This window comes from Stegodyphus dumicola, chromosome 2, assembly GCF_044657685.1.
Source record: "Stegodyphus dumicola isolate Sdum_Otavi_A_Nest chromosome 2, ASM4465768v1".
NCBI classification, from domain to species: domain Eukaryota; kingdom Metazoa; phylum Arthropoda; class Arachnida; order Araneae; family Eresidae; genus Stegodyphus; species Stegodyphus dumicola.
The window spans coordinates 80469070-80495096 of record NC_140769.1 but is presented as its reverse complement, the minus strand read 5'-3'; the positions used below and the strand labels follow the sequence as shown (position 1 = coordinate 80495096).

General features: G+C 32.5%; 1 protein-coding gene and 1 long non-coding RNA gene across 5 annotated transcripts in view; one reads left to right on the top strand and one right to left on the bottom strand.

Annotated features, from left to right (window-relative positions):
• The window catches only part of LOC118205274 (kinesin-like protein KIF19), a 194914-nt gene that overhangs the window by 39591 nt on the left and 129296 nt on the right, over positions 1-26027 (bottom strand). For 3 of the 4 annotated variants that reach the window (XM_085810805.1, XM_085810807.1, XM_085810808.1), the window contains exons 7-13: positions 22979-23179; positions 20079-20157; positions 11769-11950; positions 10803-10953; positions 8904-8985; positions 4801-4878; positions 4559-4605 (exon numbers count right to left, since the gene is read on the bottom strand). In XM_085810805.1, the coding sequence (XP_085666931.1) occupies positions 4559-4605; positions 4801-4878; positions 8904-8985; positions 10803-10953; positions 11769-11950; positions 20079-20157; positions 22979-23179 (820 nt within the window). The remainder of the gene's footprint in view (positions 1-4558; positions 4606-4800; positions 4879-8903; positions 8986-10802; positions 10954-11768; positions 11951-20078; positions 20158-22978; positions 23180-26027) is intronic. The other variant, XM_085810806.1, reaches the window with a different exon arrangement.
• The window catches only part of LOC146998493 (uncharacterized), an 82046-nt gene continuing 56377 nt past the window's right edge, over positions 359-26027 (top strand). Inside the window, exon 1 of the long non-coding RNA XR_015039464.1 lies at positions 359-489. This is a non-coding gene — a long non-coding RNA (uncharacterized LOC146998493). The remainder of the gene's footprint in view (positions 490-26027) is intronic.

Below are 26027 nucleotides of genomic sequence, written 5' to 3'. Positions count from 1 at the left end.
ATTCACATATCGCACTAGTCAAACATGGACCGAATTTTAAATATATTCAGATCATGGCAAAGTACTTGATGGCTGTCTGACTAATGGGACAAATGCTTTCGTGGGCCGAAATTTCTCCTTTCGATAGTGCTAAAAATGTGTGCGTGTAACCTGAGCTACAGTCAATGTGCAAAGATATTTCAATTCATATTTTTTAGCCGAAGTTTCATATTTGATATATTGGATTACTGATATTCCTTGCATTCAGAACTGTGTGTGCCCCGTATGATACACTTATTGATGGTGTCACTAGCAACTTAATCCAAAGGGAACCAATAAAAGTAATCCTTTTCTGGTTTAGGTAAGGAAGACGGATCTAGTCGAACAATGATGTGAAGAGAGCTGTATCAGATTTTTACAGTGTACAAACATGAATAAATTAAACTCTCTATTTTTCATAACCATGGATGACAGATTGCGTTACAGCCCATTTATCTTCCACTCGATCTGGTAAGTACTGCCATTTTTATCAGGCATAATATATTTATTATTTTTTATTATTATTCGTTCGTATTTTTATTATTAGTAACCATGCGGGCTGGCTAATTGCAAATTCACAGAAATGTTGCCATCGATATGCCACAAATCATTAATTTATCTTTCAGATTAAAATTTCGCTTAATTTATTGACCAGTGTAAAAGCAATACTTATTAAAAATTTATATCTTTATAGTTTTCATAAATATTTGCATCATTATTGTAATTAATAAAAGATGTTTTAATACTATATACCTCTGTATAGAATAATTGCCTTCGTGCCGCATAATTAGGAAGTTCCTATGTAATATACAATATATGTCATATTTTTTACAAAAAATGTATTTAACTAGTTTTATCAGTATGATTTGAACTAACCTTTAGATAAATAATATATCAGGAAATCATGTTTTCCTCAGAGCATTTACAGGTGATTAGAAAATTTACAAAGAATATGCTCACAATATTCTTCAACACTGACACAAATAATCATATCTTTCTCTTTATTTACAATGACGTGCAGTTGGGAGCACGTCCGATTAGCAGTCAGTTATTCCGGAGTTCGAATCCCGGCGAGGGCATTGCATTTTTTCTGACTTTTACTGACGCCAAAAATTTTAATTGATTCTACAGTTGCGCTCGAACTAAAATGCGGAGGACGATAATTCATAATCACCTGGGACGAGAGGGTCTTCCCCTCTCCAGCCGCCCTTTAAGTGGGGGAGAATGTAAGAGATTTTTCTCCCTCCTTACTATGTGTCTTCGACGTGTTATTGAAAACATGTTGTGCTTGCAATCGAGAGGTCCGGAGTTCAAATCCCAGACCAATTGTTGAAATTCAGTTCGCAGCTTTATCATGTTTCCTGACTCCAAACAATTCTCAACCATGGTGCCGCTACCACCATGGAGTAAAGAACTAAATAGAGTGGACATTGTGCACCCGCTCTGAGGCCAGAAACGAAAAGATTTACCCTATAGTCCCTTTCTTTTATCAGTCCTCGTTCTTTCTTTCGTCACAATGGAATGCTACGTGTGTTGACAACAACCTCGAGAATGATTTCGATATTTTTTTAATTTAAAGTGATAGAGCTGTTTGTTATTCTGATAGTGGATATTCAGAAAGACTTGATATATAAAAAGGATAATTTAACATACGTCATTTTTACACTCAAAGTAATTTATATTTTCCTTTGTATTTGCATTTACTCTGCTTTATTTTATGTTAGAATTCCTTGATCGTTACCATTTATGTTTTGAGAGTTTATGTTTATATTTCATTTTGGCGATAAGATAATTCTGAAAACGACGAATGCGAGATTAATTAAATGCTATTTCCTAAATTTTACTGAATAATATGTCGAAAATGATATCTCATAGTATAGCCAATTAATGATTATTTTAATGATTACCTAAAAATAAAAATTGTCATGATTTTAATTACGTAATTTTAAATTAATTAAAATTATCTTTGTGTTAAATTAATTAAAATTAATACTCTTATAGACAACACATGTTTTTTTTTTTAGACTAAACCAAACTTTGAGAAGAAAAGGAGATTTTTTCAATACAAAAATTCAACTTTAATATTTGAATCCATTAACTTTCGATCAAGTTGTCTTATTAAACGAGTAACATTTTAAACGCAATATCAGTTTTTATGTTATACGTTAATCACTATTTAGTCATCATAATAAAGTACATTTTGAGAATTTTCATATCGATGAGATAATTATTTAAATGAAAAGGCTAACAGATTGTGTAGTTTAGATTGCCTTCATGGAATGTAATTTTTAGAATTTCGGATGAAAGTTGTACTTATATGATAAATCAGTACTCTTGTGTTTCATGGAATAATTTATTACGTTCATTTTCGATAAGTATAGAAAATAATTCTAGAAGTTTTATTATTTTATCCAGAAAAAAAATCTATGATTTTATTCAATTTTTGTAGAAAAAAAAAACTGGCTATTATTTTACGAGTTGTGATACTGGGGAGTTGGTAAAACAGAAAAACTCTGTCAAGTTTACCACATTTTTGTATTCCTTATTAATATTACATCTGTGTACGATTTCGAATTTACTAGTAGCCTTAATTTATCCGGTATAATGTAAGTAGCACAGGAGAACTAATCAAGTTACATCTCCAAATGTATTACCGAATTTGAAAGACATTAATTAATAGCTTATTTTACGCTTATTGAAACTCCTATCGCGTACGTTTTAATAGTGTTATGAAAAATTTGTAATTTACTTAGAAAGCGATGCTTTATTATTATGTTTAAAACACTGAAAAACAGATAGAGTTATAAGCAAAAAGCAGTTTGACTGGGCCGATAAAAATGAGCGGAGCAACGAAACTTCTTAGCTGAGAGGCTTTACCATAGTCGTACAGCGAGGGATACTCGTAGCCACTACATTTACTTCTTAGCACCATGCAAATAATCTACTATCGGAAGTGATATCTCAATAAAAATAACACTATTTTAGGACATAACTAGTCTCCATAACACATCAGTCTTAAATGCAAGAACCTGAAGTGTGTGAAGAATCTATCGCACATAATGCCGGACAGTTGAGTGGGCATTATTAACCCTCCCCCCCCAATTAAGAAATTTTAGTACAAGAACTTAAAAGTATGTCTAGTACATTCTGAGTTGGAGGTCATAGCGTTTAATCAGCCAGTTATAAAAGAGATGAGTTTGAGTAAGTATAGGATCAAAATACAATATAAAGTGAAATATCACGATCAGATTACCACTAAAACTAATACTTCATTGATTTTCCCAAGCTAAATAGGGTATGCGAGAAGTTAAAGCCTGCGGAATACTGATATATCAAAGCCAGGCAAATGGGCTGGCTGCATGGTTGGCTTGGTTCGTGGTTTTTTCCATGTGTAACCTGAATGCGAGCCAGATTTTCTCCACAAAGGGATCCCTCCTCTTAGGCAGATAGCTGCCTTCGTATGCTTTGTCGTGTTCAAATAATCATTCAGCCCAAGCTAGGTTTCAAAAGTAATGAGAACATCCACGTGAAGGCAAGCGAATTCCTTTACATTTTAGTTTTTGTAAACTCACAACATTTAATTTCAAAACATTTCCTCATCCACATTGTCTCGAGTCCCGAAAACCGATTTCATTTCTTTCATAATTCGTGGAAGATCGGTCATTTACACGGACATTTATATTTGCGACTAAAAAAGTAACATGGACCTATGTCTAAAAAACTGGAGGTTTAAAGGTGCTGCAAACAACGAAGATGCTGTGAAACTCTGCAGAATCCAATATCTGCACTTAAAAGTTCATGCAATAATAATAAGAAATTTTAAGAAAATTAATCATTTGTGTCAAGGAGATTTGTTGTATTCCAACTTGTCAAACAATTATCATATTTTATTACTATGTATCCAGCAATTCTTTCAGGACTCTGTTGAACACTTAACGGCATGATAAGTTTATGTAACCCTCACACACCTCTAACAAATGAGGACTTATTACTGCTTTTGTAATAAATATCTTATAGTAAGAAAAATGGGAGAAGTATCATTTAATATTTCTCGCATTTTATTTGCTACAATGCATTTTGTATTTCCCTAACATATTATACATTCGTGCAAAAATTTTCACCTTAAAATATTATAGTTAAATTTTGGTGGACTTCCCATAAGGCCGTACAAGTTGCATTTGCTGTTCAGAGTTAGTGTACTTGTGACTTGACTGCCATCAGTACAGAGCAGGTATATATTATTCTTCTACCGCTATTTAGCCCTACGTAAACTGTGGCAGAAATGTTCTTTAATATCTTCGAAATATAAATCTTTTGAGTATAAAACCGATTTCTTCACACATTACACATTCATATAAATATTTACACACCCATAAATTGCTGCATGAAAATTAACTTGAAGACGAAAATATAAAGAACAAAAGCAAAACACACATAAAACTTTAAAAAAGCAGTTTTGGGTTTTGGGTATTAAAGATCTTATATATATTCTACTTATGCCAAACATAACACATTTAAAACTCTATTGTTGATTTTTTACCTTCTTCCCCATTTTCTAAAGCAGATACAGCTTTTTCTGTTTCCCATCTGAAAATAGAATAATATTTTATGAACAAAAAATATCATTTATACAAAACAAAAGCAATTTTACATTTCGAAATACTTAAAGAGGAACGCTAAATTGGAACATTATTCGATATTTAGTTAATCTATTTAAAATTCAGACGATAATTGTGTACAAAATTTAGATAATTAATAATAATTAATTGCATTTGAACTTACTCGCTGATAATCATGCCAAGCTTGTCAAATTCTATGCTCTGAGCAAGAAGTGTATTATCTATCTCCATCATTCTCCTCCTGTTTAAAAAAATTACAATTTATTAGAGCAATGTGATGTCAGATTTTGCAAATAATCCTCTCATATTCACGAATAGCATTCATCGTCCATTTAACTTGCGGTTTAATGTATGTAATGAGATGATTCTGGTCAGATTATCATTCAATAGTTGCTGTGCAGCTGTTTTGTAGCAGAAGGATTACTTTCTTTGAAGAAGAGCAGACATACCAAAATATTTTACTTTGCAGAATAGTGTAGAAAAGTTCAAATAATTAGGTTAAATCCACGAGAGCAGATTTTTAATTACACTTTCTTAAGAAATAAGGGGGGGAAGAAATGTATGATTTACTCAGCAGTTCAAAAAGATTGCATGATTTAATATCTTTACCATGGGCTGGTCGTAGAGCCAAATTTATGAAATACATGAAATAAAACAATCTTGCAGACAATGAAAAGATTAGTTACATGGTATCTTTTAATAAAACAAACTTGACACCACATGACTTCCGTTTACAGCCTATTAAATTAATCATATTTTTGCTGCACTCCATTTAAACTTATTTCATTGAATTGCTCTAACTTGGATTACCTATCCCTCGAGGCAAGTTGAATATGCCACCAAAAACTGCAAATTTTAAAATAAAGTAACCCGCTCAATTTTCCCCCTATGGATGTCAACCTCTTTATAATTCTATTTTTTCATAACGAGTATAAAAGTTACCCAAATATAAGTTAAGGAAGCGGGAGAAAATACTAAATTTTAGATTTCATTATTCGTCGAATTTTTTTTTTTAAATTTTACATTGCCGAAATATGAATATTTACGCCATTTGAAACACTTCTATAATTGAAAGTATATGACTAACGGGTTCGAAAATAAAGATTGGATAAGGATTTTTCAGCCGGCTAAGGTAGCTTGTATATATATGTGATATACCAGCTTTTGTCCAGAATAAAAGATTGGTGAAGAATCATAAATGTAGTCGTAACTTAAATTATCAGACAATAAGTTTAAAAAACAGGATCCATTTATTATTATTCAGAAGAAATAGCAGTTACAAAATCAGATATCCGGAGTAAATAAAATTAATTACTAATAACTTTTTGTATGAAGTTTACTGCATCATGACATTTAAGAAAAAGCCCCCTATATTCCTTTGCGAGTCCTTTATAGCCTCTGGAAAGGTGGAGCTTCCAAGAAATGACGTCAGCCAATCTAGTTCGCTTTAAATATTTCCATAACTATAATATGGAATATTTCTATAACTGTACGTGTAGAAAATCGGGAAAAACAACTTGACTACGGGGCTGTGGATTTAATTCCACGTACTTTCAAATAAGAGAACGTCGCCATTAAAAAATGAAAAGAACATACAGTTAGAATTTTAAGTGTATTCTTGACTATCGAATTTTATTATTACATATATATATGTAAGATAAAAAATATGTTAATCAGGCTTTATAATTCAATTTATCAATAGGCTTTTAATTCCTCATTCTTAATTTCGGTATTCTCTCTAGAAATTGTAATACCTTTAGTAATAACTATCCTGGACTGCGTCATTTCTAGAGTAATCTATGTCGCATGGTTTGCGTAACGCTAATGATGTAGCTAGTTCAGAACTGAAAAATGTCTCAAATTTTCGTCTCAAACTCATCTCGCTCTTCTGATGTCAGAACAAGCCCACAAAATTCACGAAACATTTTGATAACTGAAACCTTTCTAAACTAAACCAAAAACTTCTCTTGGTGAGCTTCAATACTGGATAATTTGCGCACTTTAGCTTCAGCTGTCTTGCTGCCAAGATATTACTCCGCCCTCTTTGCTTCGGCATGCCCTTTTGCATGTTACCTGTGCTACTATCTAAAATATGATACTCTGTATAAAAGTCCTGTGAGGTGCGTATTGCGCCCACTGTCATGTGTGACGAAAAATATGTTTCCAATAATTAGTTCGTATCATCTTTCTAACACAACGCAGTTAAGTCTCCCCAGAATGTAATGCAAAGAAACATCGTCTGTCTGTTACAACTTAGTACATGTCATCTTATAATATGTATATATTGGGTCATATAAAAAGTCTCCGCGTTTTTTTGCCACTAGATTGTGTTGATGCCTATATATCCGGCAACACTCACTCTATTGTCTCAAGCGAGCATGTGCTTAAAAGGTGACATTCAGCTTTCATTATCTGTGAAAATAGTTTTTTATTTCGTTACATGTGTAAAACGTTATATTGATTTGAAAATGAATAAAATATCTGAAGAAATACGTTATGTGATGCTTTTTTACTACAAAAAAGGTAAAAAGGCTACAGAAACGTGCCGAAAAATTTGTGAAGTGTATGGTGAGAATGCTGTGAATGAAAGGACCCAGGAGTGGTTTGCTCGATTCCGTTCCGGAAGTTTCGATATCAAAGATGTACCTCTGGTCGGTCAGTCACTGAAAACGTCGATGAAATTTTGCAAGTAGTGCAGCAAGACCGGCACGTAAGCTGTCAGGAAATAGCAGAGGCACTAAACATCAACCACATGACAGTTTGGAATCATTTGAAAAGAACAGGTTACAAAAAGAAGCTCAATGCTTGTGTGCCACATAAACTGCAACCTGGTGAAACTATCAATTCGGCCCTGTGCTGTGCACAACTTGACCGTTCGAACGAAGCAATACAGAAAGAGCGACCAGAATTGGCCAAAAGAAAGGGTGTTCTAAAGAGAGTTTAGAAAGGGAGTTCTAAAAGGAGACATATTCGATGACTTGGAACAAATTGACGGAACTGGTTGGGAAGTTTTGATGCATTTATCATACAGCCCGAACCTAACACCATCTGACTACCATTTTCTTCAGTGTCTGCAAAACTCTCTTGATGGTAAAATATTGGCCGACCGAAGAGCCGCTGAAAATCATTCGCCCAAGTTTTTTCGACGATAAAGTTCTACACCGATGGAATTATGAAGCTACCCGAAAAATGGCAAAAGATCATAGATAATAATCATCAATATGTACTTGATTAAAACTGATTTTCAATAAAGGAAGGTTTTGTTCAAAAATATACCAAAAAAGCGCGGAGACTTATTATATGACACAATATATATATATATATATATATATATATATATATGTTTGGTATTGCCTATTGCATTAAAAAATGGAGGTGCACGATTAGATGTAGCAGTTCCATGTATAACATTTCAACGCTCTACGGTTAATTGTTTTTGAGGTACGCGAGATGCATAGATACATACGTATAGACGTCATGAAAAAAATCCTTTTCCTAACTCCTTTAAAATCAATTTTATTATTCCTTTTCGGAAAAGCAGTCCTTTATTCTGCCCGTACGTACAGAATTCATGGGAAAAGGAATCATACAAATGGAATCGGGAACGGTCAAAATGGATATTTTCTTTCAAATATGATGGCTGAAATTTTTCGTGGTTACAATACATTCTTTACTTTGTACAATGAAGTAAAAACACGAAATTTAAATATTTATACGGCCTCGTCAGAGGAAAAATATCAACGAGAAAAATAATTTGCGTAACCAAATTAGTTAAAAGAAATATCCTTATGCGATCAAAATTATTGGAAACGACATTAATTAAAATTATAGAGACCATGTTCAAATACCTTTCCCAGATATTAAAGTTTTGAATATACTACAGGCTTTCTATTTAGGTTCTCCAAAGGTGAAAAAAACCTTATTAATAATAATATAAACTCACCAGAAAGGACCTTTTTGAAAATAATATTTCCTTTTCTGGATAAAGTATATAATGTATTTCATTTCATATTATCTTACTTAACAGCCAGTTTCTAATAACATATGAATTCTCTTAATTTCTACTCCGAAAACAAGAATGAAACGCGTAAATTTCATTTCTACAACTTATCAGAATGTATGGATTTTACTATTTAAGAATATTCAAGTGGGAGGGAAAAACCCCGATATTTCAAATTGAGCATTCTAATAAAATTTTGCCACAGAGGGAAAGAGGGAAAGCTCTATACTTTAAAGTAATTAATAATAATTTAATTAACACTTTACCTGACATCCATTTGAGTGTTGAAAGATTCTATTAGCTGTTTCTTTAGTTCTTTCATCTCGTCATCTGTTAGTTTCTTCTCATCTAGAATTTCAGAAATATTTATTGATTATTGCATGATTAAGTAAAGTTAAATACTTTATGTGCTGTGCCCTATATTTATAAGTTACAGTACCTTTACTAGGATCCTAAGTTTTACTAAGGTTTATTTTATTTTAAAACTGTACTACCACTTCTTATTTTCTGCTTCCGGGCAGAATTAAATGCTTTAACTTGTTTATGCAAATTGTCTTGCTAACGCCCAAGTAATTAAGTTGTGGCTTTTTGACAAGCGAGAGAGAGAAGGAGTTTTAGGAAGCAAGCCGCTCGCCACTGTAGTTTTACGAGTTTTCACTCGGTTGCTGGTTGCCTTTAAGGCCAGAGGTTTAGCCCTCTTGATTTTTGCGGACGTATCGTAGTTTTAGCAGCTCGGCGTACTACATACGGACCTTTTTTTAAATAAAGGCCAGTCTTAATGCTAGACATTTGTATACTAATTCAAAGTTAACTTTCAGTTAGAGTTTTAGTTAATAGTTTTTATATTCTTACGTTCAGACCACAAGTGGTTGGTCTCTGTATTCCGAAGTTCGGAAATACCTGTAAAGTATTGAAAATAAAGGGTTTCGTATACCCTTCCTGCTTGTGTTGTCTACTTCACACCTTCTTGAGCATAGCTTGAGTAAGCTCTCTGTTCCGATTCAGGACCATTAATGTTTCCAACGCAAATCAAGAGAAACACAAGTCCTGACACCTTAAAGTTTTACACCTAGAATCTCAATTAATTTACTTTTCGCTTGAATGTCTGGAAGGTGTATAGTTATGAGAGCTTATTATTTATGAGAGTTATTATTTATGAGAGCAAGCAGGGAAAAACAACAACAGTAAGATCTCCGAGATTCGAGCTTCAAACCTCACGATTGCCACTCGGACTCAATTCCAATTACATCATGAGGGTACATGGTAAGGAAAGAGAAAACTCTTTACATATTAACTAATGGCGATTCTTTTTTAGTTTTAGACATCGTTCAGTTTTATTCAAAAATATTAGCAATATGAATATTTTCACAACGTATCGAAATTTATTTTCACGTACCTAATTCATTCAATTGTTCATTCAAATTCTTTGGTGGAATTATTTGGGTTATTTGAAATAATACAAATATTAGCGATAATAAGAATGTTAATTTTAACACGTAGTTCTATGTACTGCTATTTAAGTGTTCGTTTTTTAGTACAACAAGAACTACTTTTCTCGATTGTACAGTCAGGTGTTTGCACATTAGGGAATAAATAAAATATAGTACACTATTTTACTTTTTTTTTTTTTTTTTTTTTGTAAATACAGATACTTTTAATCCGTTTAATTTTGTTGTTGTTGTTGTTCACTCGCCGAATATTTTGAATGCCTCCAAGCCGCCCAGACATTATACAGTTACAAAAATTATTGCCTTCTCCGGGATTCGAACCCAGGCCCTTCAGTACGGCTGTCAGACTCACTAGTCCTTATACTGGTTGAGCAGCCCGTTTAATTTTAAAAGTTTACATCATTTCTTTGCTTTCTTTTATTTCTCACTTTACACTTTTCGATTTTTATTTATAACAGCAATTATGAAGTTACAATAAAACTTTCGCAGCCTATAATAACTATGTAGTATTAAATAAAATTCTCGTTATTTAGCCTATGTCATGAATCCCTCAAATACCATTCTTTTACAAACACCATGGAACCCAAAATAAAAATACTTGTATTATAAAATTCTACATATTTGTGCAATATCTAGCATATATTATAAAATTCTAGATACTTGCAATATCTAGCATATATCATATAATTCTAGATATTTCAGGAAAACAATCACAACCTTTATTACCATCAATCGTTTCGTCAGGAGTAGGCGAAGGTTTAGATTCTTGTATCCTTTGATGCAAAGTTTCTATCTCTTGCCTTAGCTCGTTAATGATTGTCTGATACTGAGCCACGTGATATGAAACGTCAGACACATTACTCTTTAGCTAGAAAAAGAAAAAAAGAGAAGCATAGAATGATGATAGTTTGAATATTATTTGTTATAACAGCGTAGAACATTCTTAGTTAGTTCTGTATTGAAGTATTATCATACATGAACAGTTTATAATGCAACCTAGCATTTGACTTCTAAATTTTTCAAAATACCTATTTAGCATAACGTAGAGCACTTTATCTAATTTTTCATTACATTTCAAATGAATTGAATTTGAAGTTAAAACTTAAATATTCTATATATATCGTCTGAATAACTGGTCAGCTCATGATTTACAGTTTAAGAACTAAATAATATAAAAAACATTATTGATAAGACAAAAAAAACTTACGATTCTGAAAATGTTTTGATAAAGGGCCCGCATAAAACTCTTTATTTCATGTATGTTTACTAAAATGTGTCACTTAATCATAAAGAGTTAAGTTGACAGCCCAAACGTTTTGAATCAAAGGCCCGCATAAAACTTTTAATTTCATGCATGTTTACTAAAATGTGTCACCTAACCATAAAATATTTAGTTGACAGCCTAATCTTTTTTAATCAATCTAAAACTAGAAGCATAAGGTCTACGAATAACTAACTATTCAAGAGGTATTTACTCGCACAACGTTTAAGCATGCTGTATGATTAATTATAACTAGTAAACTAAGAAGTCGTTACCCTTTCGGCTTAAATAACTTTCTTAATTTTATTCAAATTTCCCTTTTTAATACAAATGTGTTTTAAGTATGGTAAATGTTTTCACATGCTTATACATTAAATTATAATATATTCATGGCATAAAAGATCATTTTAAGCAAAAAATACCTTGGTGGTGATATTTTTCGCTCTGTCTGCATAGGCTAGAGTGTTTCTAGACTCTTCAAAGTGGAAATGGGAAGGACTGATGTGACCAACCATGACCGTCCTACAATTTCCAGCCAATGGCTCTTTAAGTATGCGTGTAAGCTTACTATCCCGAAAATTAACATACTTGGAATTCCTTTCCGCTGCAACAAACAATAAGAAATTTACATTTGTTGTTATAGTCTCACCGTTTTGTTATAATATATAGTACGGGCCACAAAGATGTTACTACTTAACGTAAATCGAAATTTAAAGGGAAATTGAGTAATATGGTTCACATGTCTTGCAATTTATTATTGGAAACGAAATCATATCGTCTGATATTTTCATTTCCAGTCTTCCGACATCGCGCCTTGCGACGTTTGGCTGGGGAATGGTAAAGGACTTTGCTTTTGCTGTGAAATAGAGAGCTCTTAACGACTTTCATCAATTAATTACCAGCGAGATTCAGTACTTACTTATAGTTATGTGTCAACGTGTCATGCATAGCATATACAATGGATACATTTGTGCACAAAGTAATGTCATGACCAAGCTGTGATGTCGCGAGTTTAATAATTAAAGTGTTTAATAATTCAAGTGAACTGAAGTAAAGTGAAACAAAGTGACTGTCATGCGTACGATATATTGTGTATCATTTCCATATCTACAAGAAACACAAGTAACATACACTGAAAATTAATATGTTCATTTAAGTGATAACATCTTCGTGATCCATCTCTATATATACAATTATAGATGAAAAAATATTAGTTATTGCCAGACTTGTTTGTTCACTTTTTAATTTATTTAATCTTGAATTGATATTCAGACAAATGAAACTTATATAAAAATATGATAGCTTTTTCTATTATATAACATGCATGTTTAATTTAATTTATTATTAAAAGCGTTTTTATAAATCTACAGGCAACAAAATATTTTAACCATCTGTTGAACACGTCACACACACATATAAATTTGCATTTTATTTTAAGCTTGTTATTTCTAGTATTTGTTCCTTTCCAATAGAAAAAAAAATAATGCGAATATAAGATAAAAATATCTTGCTAACAATCATACTCGGAAGTTTTAAGAACGGTAGCTTTTACACGTAATAGAAAACTTTAGATAATTAAACTTAAGGTAATTTATCACTTGTTTTCCAATTTTCACATTAAATAAAAATAAAGTTTTACCTCAAAAGTTAGGTATTGAGATTATTTATCTTTTTTGCATCAAACAATAATATACCTATATACATAGTTGTTTTTTGTGCAATTCTGCCCCTCGCCTAAATGTAAGTTCGTCTTATTTGTGAAATGATCACCGTTTTCGAGAAAGTTTCCTTAAGCATTACGTCTTAGATATTGATCCTGGACATGTCAAAAAATTTCATTGCATATGCTATCCTGTTTTTTGTAAATACGCAATAAAACTCATAAAATATCCAACATATAGCAAAATTTTAGTCATTAAAATAACCATTATGCTTTAAAATTACATATTCAAAATTCCCCATACATTCGCGTGCAAAAATTACACGTAATTAATATTTTCATGGGTAAGCTGAGAATTTTAAGATTAGGTTGATTTTCATAAAAATTATCGTAATAGCAGTGTCCATTAATTTACTGTTGCGAATTTTGTAATTAATTTTAGTGAAATTATACTTAAAATTATAGTATATCTTGTTTAATGTAACAGGAAATGCCTCAAAAAAGAGAGCTCTACCGAAAAAAATAAGATTACAGGGATAAGTCTATTTAACTTTGAGGTAAACGGCTATCTCGTTAAGTTGGCGAGATGTCGTTAAGCTGGCGAAGGTTTTGGCACCTAATTTTTGTCGCCAAATCTGGTAGAAAATCATCAAAAGTCGCCAAACATGGTGACCATTTCGCGACATTTTTGTCCCGTCTCTCTATAAGTGCAATTAGTACTGTAATTAAAAAACTGTAATTGATCTCTATAATTAACTGTAACCGTTTCCGGGTGTATATGCCTTCCAGTAATTTCGAGAAAGGTAAAGTACTGGAAATTTCTCGGCTGTCAGGTGAAAAAACTATGTGAATATGGAAAGAGTATCAGTTCTCAGTTTCTAGTTTAGAGTTATAACTCCGTGCGAGCTTAGCTCTTTATATGCGCTTTGCATTCCGTGCTGTTTAATGTTCTTAGTAGTTTAAAGGGGTAATTACTGATTGTGCTCTGTCATACTAAGAAGAATTGCATGACTGCCTTTGTGGAAAGTTCTGTAACTGTAAATTTTTTTTTTTTTTTTGTGAGAATAAAGTTTATCAAGCTATCATTGGTTCTGTGTGCATTGAATCCATTAGGAACCTGTACGCACACAAAATTGAACAGCAACTATTTTAAATGAAAACTGCTATTATCTAAATTTTGAGACATATAATAAGGCTGATATATAAAAGTATATTGAATTAAAATAAAAGAAACCCTGACTGTTATCTTTCTTATGAAAAAAAAAAAAAAAAAATCGTACAAACATGAAAGAATCATACAGTTAAAAAAATTTTGTTTGATAGGTTTAGAAAATCCTATAAATAATACATAGATAAATATTTTCACGATCTAGAACAGCTGGCAAAATTTCTTGCCTTATGCGTCGAAGTAACATATGGCTACAATGCTGCTGTCAATAAATTTATTACTTATAAACAAATATTTATCACCAATTCATCGCTGTATTCATTGATAATATAAGTCTCCTGCAGAGTCATTAGGTTTTTTTTTAGTCATTAGCAGACATGAAAAATGAGGAATGTCCTCGTTGGGGCTCGAACCTGGACCTCTCGAATACGCGCCGAGTGTGCTACCGTTACGCTAAGAAGGCATGGTGGAAGGAGGGAGAAAATACCTTATAATCATCTTAACAATTTTGCATCTCATTCCGTAACACGTACAAGCAGAATAACTTCCGTTTGAAATAAATTCAAATTTTATGAAATTTGCCATTGTTTAACTAAAAACAAATCACATTTATGCGGTGCTGCATCTGGTCGTCCTAATAATATGTCAGATACCAGGGTATTTTTCTGATGAAGGTATATCAGCTACATTTTACATTATTGACTATGTAATTCACATCCTAGCTTCTTAAATCAAAGTAGATAATTTTTTAAAGTTTCAGCAATAGAGGTTAGACGGTTTCGCATGTTATCAAATCTAACTTTTCACGTGGATATAATATATTAAATGTCCAATTAACGGAATGTTCATTATCCTTCAATATATTTTAAATCAAAAGATTTCCATATTTTCAAAAGAAACATTGGAGAAGATATTAATGAAAGAATCAGATTACTTTTAAATGATTATTACTGAACATTTTCGAGATAGTCAGATTCATAAAGAACTTACAAAACAAATAGTTATGTAAGTCACAGATAAAGTTCCTTATTAAGTAAAAAAGTAAATTAATGTTTCTTATTAAGTAAAAAAGTAAATTAATGTTTCTTATTAAGTAAAAAAGACTAGCTATTAAATTCATAAACGCTTCAATGCGTTGCTAATGGCTTTTTATTATATACAGTAGACTCCCGATTATCCGGGCCTGCCGCACAAAGTTTTTTTTTTTTTCAAGCATAAAGCAAAGAAAATATAAATGTTCACAAAACTGAGCGAAACGTTAAATTTGCTAAACATCGTACTTATTTATAGCAAAAATATCCCAAGCCTTCTCGGAACCTTCCCCTCTGATTAGTAAGTGATTTTAGACTCACCCTTACAGTGCCCGCTCCACCGCCCTCTCTCGTCTTAATCTTACTGACACGTCCACTTCCTCCCACTCGCCATTGTTAGTTTAAGCCTGATAGTGTTTGCGAACCGGTCGGAGTTAATTTCTTATCTTTTATTGTGTTCAGTGCTTGTGCTTTTTGGTTTTGTGTTTCTCGTTATCGATTTAAAATGTCACGAAAACGAAAGAAGGTTGTGTTGACGATTGCGCAAAAACTAGAATTTAATTAAACTAGAATTAAGTAGCAAACAGCAGATGGAATTGGATTACGGAATCGCGGAAACAACAGTGCGTGACATTCTAAAGCAAAAAGACAAACTGGTGAGCTTTGCATCAATGTCGGACAGTGCTTCCGCAATGAAAACGCGAAAAATTATGAAGGGATCTACCTTTGATGAGCTAGGCACGGCATTGACAGAGTGGTTAGTTCAAGTTCGAAAAGAGGGTACTCCTGTAATTGGTCCTATCATTGCGGCGAAGGCAAAAACCTTTTTTGAGTTGTTAGGCCTGAAAGGAAATTTTGATGCGTCTTCTGGCTGGTTGACTCGTTTTAAGCAGCGACATGGAATTCGAGAAATTGGACTTCATGGGGAGAAACGTAGTGGTGACCAACAAGCAGCCGATAATTTCCACCGTGAATTTGAAGCATTTGTTTTAAAAGAAGACCTATCTTTTGAACAAATTTACAATACCGACGAATCGGGACTTTTGCGGAAATATCTTCCTACTCGCACTTTAGCATCTGAAAGCGAAAGTAAAGCGGCAGGTCATAAAAGCAGCAAAGGAAAGGATCACTATCATGTCTTGTAGTAACGCTACCGGTGGACATAAACTTAGACTTGTCATTGGAAAGTCCCAAAAAAAAAAAAAAAAAAAAAAAAATCTTTTAAAGGCACAAAAATAGAAAATTTTCCCTTTGATTACTTTAACGAAAAAAAAAAAAAAAAAAAAAAAGGATGGATGAACCGAAACATTTTTCAAGAATGGTTCGAAAAAATCTTTTTTCTTCAAGTGCGTAAACCTCTTAAATCAAAAAACTTGCTGAAAAAGCTGTGCTATTGATCTACAACGCACCTTCTCACCCAGCAACAAGCGTGCTAAAGTCTTCTGATGGACAAATTTTTGCAAAGTTTCTCCCCCCAAACGTTACTGCGCTAACCCAACACATGGACCAAAGAGTCATTGCAACAATGAAGAGAACATGAGAACATACCGAACCAAGCTGCTAATGACCAAAATTGAAGAAGGTTACGATCTGAGAGAGTTTTGGAAACATTACACAATCTTGGATAGCATCTACGATATTGCATCTGCATGGGACTCAGTGAAACCGTCAACCCTCATAAATTCATGGAGAAAACTCATGCCTAATGTTGAAGCCAACAACAATGTAACCCCTTTGAGTTGTGAAGAAGAGAATTAGACACGCCTACGGCAACTCTTGCCGATATGGTGAAAACAGTTCCGGGTGGTGAGAACGTCGATGCTGAAAACATTAACGAGTGGTTGGAGTGTGACGTCAACGAACCTGGCTTCGAACGCTTGACAGATGACGAAATTGTGAAGAAAGCAAGGGGAGAGACTGAGAATGAAGGACAGCAAAGTGAAGGCGAAGAAGAGCCCACTGTGCAGATGCAGAAGACTCAAGCGGCTAAGCGGCTTTAGAACAAGTCGACAGACTGCTGAACTATTTGGAAGAACAAGACGACGCGGAGTTGGCCGAGAAACTTATGCTACGAAAAATGCAATCTCGGATCAAGAGAAAATGCTTCCAAAGCAAGAAGCAAACACAAATGACTGATTTCTTTAAAAAGGTGTAGTTTTACAGTTATGCTTTTGTAATTACATAACACATTACAGTATTAAAACAGTACATATGTATTAATTTTTCCGTGTATCCTTGACGCCTCTCGTAAGTACAAAACACTTTTCTGTTTTCAGTAACAAAATGCATTTTAGGTTAGTTTTGAGTGATATACTAAACTATTAAGCATTAGTTAAACATTTCCTGCTGTTTATTTTAAGTTTTATTGTACATAAAACGATTTTTCAAAGTTGGAATAACTGTTTTCTCTTTTGCTATACCCGTTTTTAGGTTTTTTCGGATTATCCGCGATTTTCGTTATTCGCGGCAGCCGCGCCACTCAATTACGCGGATAATCGGGAGTGTACTGTATCTAGGATCTTTATTTATTACTAATTACAAATGCTTCCCTAAATCTTACACGTAACTGTATAGCAAGTTTTGCATTCAACTTATAACAGCGTAATAAAAGTTTTGTCACTTGAACTTTTTGCTTTAAAACTATATAAAAATTAAGGATTTTAAATTTATGGAATCTTCCTAAGTGCTGAAACTATTTATATAAATTGTCTACCATAATTTTAGAAAGCTTTGTAATAATTGGAAGAACAAAATCAATAGTTCTGTAATTATCGAAAGCAATAATCATGGAGTGGTAAAAAAAAAATAGCACCTTTCTCAGATACCCTGTACGTCTCCGCAGAAAAAGAATAAAGAATTGTCTTACGGTATTTCAGTTCGTTTATTCGAATCAATAAGGTGCAGTTTTGCAGTCTATAAATTCTTACGATTTTGTACAGACTAAATTTCAGTTTTTGAGTTGACGCAATGGATTCACATTTTCATTTTAATAATATTTGTTTTAGCGTTAAAATATAATTCAATATTTTAATATGTATTTCAGAATTGAAAGTGTTAAAAATTAAGACAAGGAATAGGCATAATAAAATTACTATATTGTATTGATTAAAATATTGCATAGTAAAAATTGACAAAAGCATCCATTATATATTACGATTTTGTATTAATCAACATTGTTATATCAGTACTACAAAAATACTGTAGTATACATTTCATAATGAATCACAGATAAAGTTATTAATTTGAAAATCAATTAAGGAAGCGAAATTAGCAAAATTTCTGTAAGTCAGAGTCTTCACTTTTCAAACAGAAACCATTTCGATAATAAATTTTATTTTTAATTGGATTAGCTAACAAAAAATCTCCATTCACTTTACAAAGATAAATTTGCACTGAGACGAATTTCAATCGATAGCAGACCAGAACACGTCTATTTTACATACACGCCAATAAAAGAATAAAATTTTAACTGTGTTTGTTAGTTATGCTCTTTACCCACGCAAAGCTATTGTAACAGTATACACAGAGGTTCAGTTAAATATCGAATTTGCTTCAGCTGGAATATAAATCTTTTGTTGCGTTTTATTATATCTCAAAGCTTTACAACTTTATTTCATAACGAGTTTAAGCAATATTCCAGAATATAAAATGCTATATGAAAGTGCAGAGAACACCAAATATACAGCTTAAATGGAACCGCAGCCAACCGAGTACCAAATAAAAGACAGACAATTGAGTTATCTTTTCCATTTTGTTTTGGGAGGGATGGAAGATTTTGTTTGTACGAGGGTTGTTTGTTGACCAGATAAGTTTTACTTTGCCCGAGCAACATAATTTAGCTTTAAATTAAAAGAATTATTTTGAGCTAAGTTTGTATAATTAGAAAAAGTAAATATATTTATATCCGAAAAATAAAGTTAAAAAATTGTTTTACAATTTTTTTCAGTATTTCTTTTTTGTGTACTTTTAACTTGCTTTCTTCTCGGATGCATACATGTATTAACTAATTATTACACTTTAAGTTTTCGCTTGATATTCTTCCTAGTCAAACAAATTTTTTATATTTAAGAATCAAAAATCCCATACAAAAGACAACTCAGCATACACTTTAAAGCCGATATAAAATTAGATAAATGTGGGAAAACAATTCTTTCCGCACAGACGAGATCGTCATAATGTCATCACATTTATTTAGTCTAATGTTGTTTAGACAATTAGCAGCTCTTGCGGATAAAAACTACTTCTCGGTGCAAACCAAAGAGAAAAAGTAGAACAATATATAATAATATTATTATTTCATTCTTAATGCTGATAGGCTACATATTTACTGCATCTTGCAGGAAAAATCTTCATCCCGTATAAATATTTGAATTATTTAAAAAATTTCTTTGGAAATATGGATTGTACTGTACTTTTATTATTATTTAAAACAACTAAATAGTTAAAAACTTGAAAATAAACAAACTTAATTTTACTTCACCTAGAAAAAGAATAGGTGATACTGATACTGGAGTTCTGGATATCTGAAATTCGGATAAATGAATTCTATTGCATTTCATTATCAACAGTCCTTATAGCATTTAGAATAGTTAATAAATGCTGCAAGGGTTTTAAGATATAAAATTTGTCAAATAATACCTTATCTCATCATTATCAGAGATTTAAATATTTTTCATATATTTAGAAGATTAAGCATTACTAGATTAAATAATACATGTTAATTAAGTTTTCATTAATTATGGCAAAGAGAATAACGAGTTAATTTCTTTTTATCAAAATATTATTTATAAAAACTGAAAAATTATTTAAAAAATGAAATAATTTTTTAAACCGGAATTATAGTTAATATAATTTACATAAAGCTAGTTCAGACCTAAAGCATTTATACAGTTGCCAAGAGCCAAAAGAGACTTGTTGATGTGTGCTCCTTCAAGCAGCCGTTTTCCTGTATTCTAGAAAGAAAAGATACTTGAGATTTGTGACAAAAATTATCTCATTTCATTAATTTCATAATCTTCAAGAACTAATTTTTCACGAACAGGCAAATGCTCTTAAGTTCAATGGAATGTGATATATGTATTACTTGAATCATAACTCACGTATTTCTCTTTAAATTTTAATTTGTATTTTCACTACAAAAGCAGTTTAATGTTTTGATATTATTCTTCCCTTTCATATTTTATTTCACGCTTAACATTTTTTGTATTATATACATATCCCACCCTTTATGAAAGATAGTCTCACACCATTTCGCTTTTGTGGAAGATCTCATTAGTAGCTTTCTCGATTTACGAAAGAAATCAGAAAAAGATTTTTAATTTTACTAAAGCATAGGCGAGGGGCAAAACGTCTAACCCTTATTTCTTTAGTGATTGAATAAAATACGATTTTAATTTTGAAACATGCAAAGAAATTGAAAACTTTTGCAGCGCATTTTGATTACTAGGGAAGAAATATAAAGAGCAAAAAATTGTTATTCAAACATTACCTTAGCAATCACAGCAGCTCATAAATATTATCTTTTACTCTGGGATAAGATGGTATTTGAACTATAGAACACTACAAATAAAGAAGAAACTAAAACAATAAAATCTGACAGCTATAGGTGACGAAATTTCCCTACTATAGCTCAAACTTTTGCATCTATCTTTATCTAATTTCCCATCACTCAGCTTAACGAAGTATCCTCTGTCTGTTATTTAACTACACGTGCATTGCGAGTCTCATGTTTATTAGTATTATTTTAGGTTTTATGTATTCCTTTTTATGCTTTGATAAGTATTTTTGGAGGTCTGGAAAGCTTAAAATGTTTTCCCAAATGTAAATGATGGTAATTGATTTTTCATTTCACGTCGTCTTGGTTTACGAAGATTTTCACAAAAATTCTGTTTTCTAAAAGCGCAATAAACACGAAAACCTATCATGTCGGCCACTTCAAATACGTTGATATGTTTAATGCAATAACACTGAAGACATGAAAAATTCTTTGCATTGTTAGCTAGCCATCATAAAGCTTTTCCCTGTCGTTCAGCAGGTATTGAACAGCCATCTATCGTTATTTTGGATTTCTGAATTTCTTTATCCAAAGCAACACGCAAGCATCGGTATCGAAATGTGACACAAATCGTATTTTGATAACAATTTCAGTTTGTATTCCACTTGACCTTTAAATTGTACTTGACCTTTACAATCAAAAGGTTTTAAATCTGGAGTGGTGATTCCAATATATTGTTCTTGCAAATCCTTACAGTCGTACGTCCACGGGATCTAGAATTATCATCGAGCAACTACACTGTATAGTTTTTTAGCGATGATGCTTAACTGCAAAAACTGGAGGTATCTTTCATTACTGATTGTTTATCGTGTCTTCAATAGTTAATACCAAATGCCTCTAGTACATGGCGAACATGGGCCCGAACAATCAGACGTCAGGTAAGTTCGAACAATGGTCACTGTATGTTCCTAACGATTTCTTTATTGCTTATAAGCTCTCAAATTCCTTGTGCAGCAACATACGTTATTGTTCTGGATTAAGTTTATGCGGACCCAGGGACCCATTTTTCATTTCTCTTGCACATATGCAATTCCTTTATTTCAGTACCATGGTAAGTTTATATCAACCATTAGCATTTTCGAATCAAGGAACACGAAAGACCAATCGTACTCTCACCCGGATTCGAATCAAGGATCTTTCAATTGCTACTTAATCGCTCTCATCACGAAAGCCCGCAATGGGGAATTCTGTAACATTCTTCTCCAATTAAATGATAGCTGAGAAGAATCATAAGATCCAGTCTTCCACTTTTAGGTGGCGACGAGTTATTTCTCGCTACATTTAGTTTAGACACCCTTGCAAAGACCACTAGGATTTTACAAGTGGGAAACCCGAAAACGTTATTATATTTCCGCTCGGATTCGACACCACGAATTTTCCAGCTGCTCGTGCTAACCACTTATATAACAAGAGTACGCAAGGTAGATATATGATAAGTCCCTACACGGAGTCCTACAAGGATATATGATAAGTCCCTACAAGGGGAATATGATACGTCCCTACACGAAGCCGATATCTAATGCAGGAAAGTTTTCTTGACATCTTCGAACCACATTGTTGATTTTACGTTTACTTCTGTGACTCTCTCCATAGTCCTCGATGACTTCCGAGTGGCCACGCTTGTAATGGCGAAAGCAGTCCTAATTGCTAGTTTTATTCAAGGCTTTCGCCCTATCTGCTATGTATTTCTTCTATGTATGATAGCCTTTCAAGAAATATGAATGTTGTAATTCCACGATGCGAATACAGGTCAATCGAATTTGTCCATTTTTGTACTGATCATTTGACTTTGGTCCACTTCTCTTCACCTCGTTGATTTTACGTTTACTTCTGTGACTGACGAATGATATGCACTTGATACCTAACATAAACGATTTAATTGACCAAAAAACCAGACACTTACGTGCACAAGTGTTGTTCAGCGACACCAAGTAGAGAAAAGATTTAATATAAATGATACAAAAAATTAAACCACTTTGTTTCATTTATCTTTATAGAGCCTACTGAAATAACTAAATCTCATATATAATTTTGTTTTAATGAAAAGATTATCCTTATACTTTTAATATTAGCTAAAAATTTAAACCTCCTTTTTGATAATATAAAAGTTCATAACATATCGAGTAATTAAAATATCATTAATTAAAATAAAATGTAAGCCGAATTTAAAACATATTCTTAATAATGCATTCAATATGTACAATTATCAACCATTTTACCTGTGTTTGTGCCGCTCTTTCAGATCCAGCTAAGTCTACCATGTACAAGCGACCAGTTCGCATTTTCTGCTCATGGCTATGCGCAGGACTCCGTTTCTTTACCTGAACCATAAGAACTGCGTGAGATCTCGAAGATGTTTTGTTGGCTCCAGTAGACTCTTGAGTTCTTCTTTTGTTGCCTCTCATTAATAATGACATGACCTTGCCAAATAAAATTGCATGTTATGTCAAAATCTTACGCTGTAATCTTTGGAGAACTTAAATACAATTTACTTTGAGTTAAAAGTTTCCTAAACGAGGCTTATAATAGATTACTCTTTTATTGAAATTTTTAGGCAAACGTTTATTAAATTTTCTTAATAAAGCAAAATTTTTAAGAATGTAAGTCTGATAAATTCAGAAATAATCTTTATTTTTGAATGCTGCAACACTTTTATAAATTTTATATATTCAATAATTAGAACATTTATTTTCGAAATATTTCAAATGTTTCTATCATATTCTATCGAAACTAAGATTAACGATAACCGTATAGTTGGCTCAATAATGAAGAATACTTCATCACTCATTTTAAAACTGAGAGCCAGAAATGGTTAGTCTGAAGGATAAATAACTGTGAAATTCCGAGACAGGCACAAAGCTTTTCGAGCTGAACGTTTAGTTCAATTGTGAATAAAAAGGATTTCTTTAAAGAAACAATAACTGCTACTCTAACAAATACACAAGCGATAAAGAAAGGACAAAAATTTGTTAGTAGAATTACAGAGTGCATAGTGTAAAAGTAACTGTCTTATGCACTAGGAAAACAAAGGTTCGCGCGGCTCTTTTTTCTGCTATTTACACTTTATTGTGGTAGATTGAATCGAATGCGAAAACTCCTATGATACTTCGTATCATACGTTTTTAAAGTTATTTGGTAACTTTAAAAAGTTACCGTATCGATATATTCGCACCATTTAATAAACGACATACAATCTGTCTAGAGCCCTTAGCCTGTCGAGTTATTTTCTACAAATACCCATAAATAATAGTACCTGTAGATTTGAGTTGTCAAGAAAGTTGCAAATGACTATAATAGCTTCTCCGTGATGACCGTCCGAATGCCGCAGGGTGCGAATGCTATCTTAAAAAAGTTTCCTTTCCTAAAAGACTCTTATTTTGAAATAACTTGATTTTAAAATTTACCCGCTCTTCTTTTATTATTATTATTTATGTTTAATCTAAGTTACCTAAATCTCTGGGTCATTGATTATCATCTGAATTTCAATGCAGATTGGTTAAACTGCTATTAATAAAACCCATATTAAAAATATCTGGTGCAATATTCATTCATTCAGTGAGATTGCTGAAACATTTGAAAAGCAATGTTTATAGTTCGATTGCATTTGCTATTATTTCTGATTTTCATTGTTTTTGTCGCCCACCAGCGGCCGAGCGGTAAAGTCGCTGAACACTGGTAGTTCGGTCCGAGGTTCGAATCCCGCGAACGGGCTGGCTGCATGGGTGTTTTCGTGGTTTTCCCCATGTGTAACGTGTATACGAGCCAGTTTCCCTTAGAAAGTCCTCCACGAAGGCATCCCTCCCCTTAGGCAGATAGCCCTTGAGGCTTTGCCATAATTACACCACACACACATTGTTTTTGTCATAAATTAGAAATGCATTTACATGCAGATAATAATTATTTTAAATAATTTCTTTTTATTTAAATATTACCTATAATTTAAGATATTTAGCATAATATTTGAATAATTATTATGAAAAATATCTGTTTTATTATTTCTGCCAAATTTAATCAACTTAACTTGATGTGACTTTTAAATTTGCTTTTAGAGAAACTCTAGTTAAATATTAAGGAGATTTCAAAATTTAAACTTTTAAGGCATATTTAATGCTGAAATTTACTTAGTTTTTAAAACGTATGTTATTTTCAGAAAATATTTCGCTTTTTGAATGAACAATATATACTTAATGTATACCAAATATGTTCTTTTAAGTAAAGTTAATTATTCAGCGAGCTAAGATTTGGTAACTGAATATCTTAATTTCAAGAGCGGAACAACATTTTCATGATTATACCAGGATAGCTAGCTGATTTGAAAAAGGGATGGGTTTCAAATGTGACTTTTTCATCTGATTTATGAAAACAAAAAATTAGGTGATTTTATAAGGTATTTCTCCCACTTCCCTAGCGTGCCTTCGTGGTGTAACGATAGCACGCTGGGCCGGTATTCCAGAGGTCCGTGGTTCGATTCCCGGCGAAGGCGATTGCTTATTTTTCATCTTGTCTGCTTCCAATCAACCTAATGACTCTACAAGTGGCGCCCGAACTAAAAGGGTTGTGGATGATGATTCTCCACACCCAGGATTTGGCGACTAGGTTCCCTAAAACCCTAGTCGCGCTTTAAAAAGGGGAGTATATAAGGTATTTCTCCCACTTTCCAAGTGTCCTTCGTGGTGTAACGGTAGCACGCTAAGCCGGTATTTCAGGGGTCCGCGGTTGGATTCCCGGCGAAGGCGTTGTTAATTTTTCATCTTGCCTCTTTCTAAAAAATATCTAATGTCTCTACAATTTCAGGATATAGCATAAACATTTGCTTTAAATATCTTCTCGATCTCAAAGAAATTAAATTTGCCCTAGGTATAAATAAATAATAATGCCTTTGTTTCTGCTTTTTCTTTAGCTATAATTTCGAGATTTTTTTTAATACAAAAATTATGGTATTAACTTTTAAACACCTGATCTGCTTTTAAGAGCAATAAACAAAACATTTAGGAGTTATTTAAGGGCTGAAACAGTGATAATATCACTGTCAAATTTGCATTTCACTTTTTTATATACATTCAAGATATTGTGAAATTGAATTTTAACCTGAAATAGTTTTTCTTTATGAATTTTCAGTTGATCATAAATTTATTGACTAATTTAAAAAATTCTTGCCTTCCCGTCCTTGAAACACTAGTACACTTTGTCTGAAATAGGATTAAAAACATTATCCTATAACAGAAAGCTGAAAAGGAAAGATGACACATAGTTAATAAGAAACAATCC